The 2,500-nt window shown below is 42.7% G+C and overlaps 1 protein-coding gene across 1 annotated transcript in view; it reads left to right on the forward strand.

Moving 5' to 3' along the window:
• LOC125285304 (neural cell adhesion molecule 1-like) overlaps positions 1–2,500 on the forward strand; it is a 261,204-nt gene that overhangs the window by 187,270 nt on the left and 71,434 nt on the right. The window contains 1 exon segment of the mRNA XM_048229707.1: positions 11–128. Within this exon segment, the coding sequence (XP_048085664.1) occupies positions 11–128 (118 nt within the window).

The following is a 2,500-nucleotide window of genomic DNA, read 5'->3' on the forward strand; positions in this document are numbered from 1 at the left end:
CCTCTCTCAGTGCTGCCCAGTATACGTACTCGCCAGACGGAGCTGAATGCCACGGCGGACATTGGTCAGTCTATCACGCTGGCGTGTGACGCAGATGGCTTCCCTGAGCCCGCCGTCACCTGGGCACGGTAAGGATCCCACGCCATTCACTTTACACACACACACACACACACACACACACACACACACACACACACACCTCACAGGCTTCACCTCACAGGCTTCACTTTACACACACATACACACACACCTCACAGGCTTCACTTTACACACACACACACACACACACACACACACACACACACACACACACACACACACACACACACACACCTCACAGACTTCACTTTTCACACACACACACACACACACACACACACACACACACACACACACACACACACACACCTCACAGACTTTTACACACACACACACACACCTACACACACACACACACACACACACACACACCTCACAGGCTTCACTTCACACACACACACACACACACACACACCTCACAGTTTTCACTTTACACACACACACACCTCTCATGCTTTACAGCCGTGGCCTACTGGTTAGCACTTCGGACTTTTAACCGGAGGATTGCCGGTTTGAACCCCGACCAGTAGGCACGGCTGAAGTGCTCCTTGAGCGGGCACCTAACCCCTGCACCCCTAGCTCCCCGGCTAAGTTGTTGCAGGCAGCTCACTGTGTCGGGATTAGTGTGTGCTTCACCTTACTGTGTGTTCACTGTGTGCTGAGTGTGTTTCACTAATTCACGGATTGAGACCAAATTTCACTCACAGGATCAAAAGAGTATATATACTTATACTTTATAGTTTTACTTTACTTTACATACACACACCTCCTAGTGTAGCGGTCTCATCCCCACACTCTCCTTTACAGTTTTACACTCAGGGCTAGTCCATATGTACCATACCGATCAACACCTCAACACCTGAACTCAGTAACACCTCAAAACCTCAACACCTGAACTCAGCAACACCTCAAAACCTCAACACCTGAACTCAGTAACACCTCAAAACCTCAACACCTGAACTCAATAACACCTCAAAACCTCAACACCTGAACTTAGAAACCCTTAACTTGGGTTTCAATAGTAAATTCCATTATACTGTCAGTACAGTGTTAGCTTAACACTGTAACCTCACCAATGCTAAATATCACTCAAGTCATTATTAACACTGTAATCTCACCAATGCTAAATATCACTCAAGTCATTATTAACACTGTAATCTCACCAATGCTAAATATCACTCAAGTCATTATTAACACTGTAATCTCACCAATGCTAAATATCACTCAAGTCATTATTAATATTTGAATGTTTACTACTTACACAGCCAACTTAATGCAGCTGTCATCTTATCACCATCCAGGTTACATGCCATTCGTCTTTAGGCTATTCAGACACAAACAAAGACACAGCAAGGCGATGTGGAGATTATGAATACAAACAAGAGTTGGTCTCGCTCAGATAGGATGACATTTAAAGCAAACCCAGCATCCTCTACCTGCTTCCTGCCACATGTCAGTGTGATTGCCTCTGGCATTTGAAGATTTTTCCCCTCTTCGCATATTGTTCTTTTTTTTCCAGTTCCATCTTATATGTTGGGGTAGACATTTTGAGAAAATAACAAGAGAGACAGACAGTTTTATTCCATCACCCAACTTAGAGGAACGCTGTGCAGCCTCGCAGATAGACACCAAATCGGCTTATGCTATGTGCAAATATTGGAGCTTGATTCAAACATATTCTTGGTGAAATGCCTCACCGCATCTGAAATCTCTGTCAGAGCCATGAGAATAATTGCACTTTCAATATCTAAGGTTTGCAGATGTCACAGTCAGAGAGGAATTGTGTTTGTTTCTTTGTGTTGCATTGTCTCGTGTGCTGGAGACACACCACAGAGCTGCTATGTCTCTAATGTGGACCCTCTCTTTCCCTCAGCAAGGATCAGCAGTAATCAGCACGCTCCTCTCCTCAGATCATGCATAGTGGCTGTTTGCTTTAGAGCATGTCCAATTCTCATATAGATTCATAGTGGTTGTTTATGTTAGAACGTGTTCTCTCCTCATATGTAGATTCATAGTGGTTGTTTAGATTAGAACTTGTCCTCTCATATGTAGATTCATAGTGGTTGTTTAGATTAGAACGTGTCCTCTCATATGTAGATTCATAGTGGTTGTATAGATTAGAACATGTCCTTTCCTCATATGTAGATTCATAGTGTTTTTTTTTATGTTAGAACATGTCCTCTCATATGTAGATTCATAGTGGTTGTTTAGATTAGAACGTGTTCTCTCCTCATATGTAGATTCATAGTGGTTGTTTAGATTAGAACGTGTCCTCTCATATGTAGATTCATAGTGGTTGCATAGATTAGAACATGTCCTTTCCTCATGTAGATTCATAGTGTTTTTTTTTATGTTAGAACATGTCCTCTCATATGTAGATTCATAGTGGTTGTTTAGATTA

The sequence above is a fragment of the Alosa alosa genome, chromosome 2 (genome assembly GCF_017589495.1).
Source record: "Alosa alosa isolate M-15738 ecotype Scorff River chromosome 2, AALO_Geno_1.1, whole genome shotgun sequence".
NCBI classification, from domain to species: Eukaryota; Metazoa; Chordata; class Actinopteri; order Clupeiformes; family Clupeidae; genus Alosa; species Alosa alosa.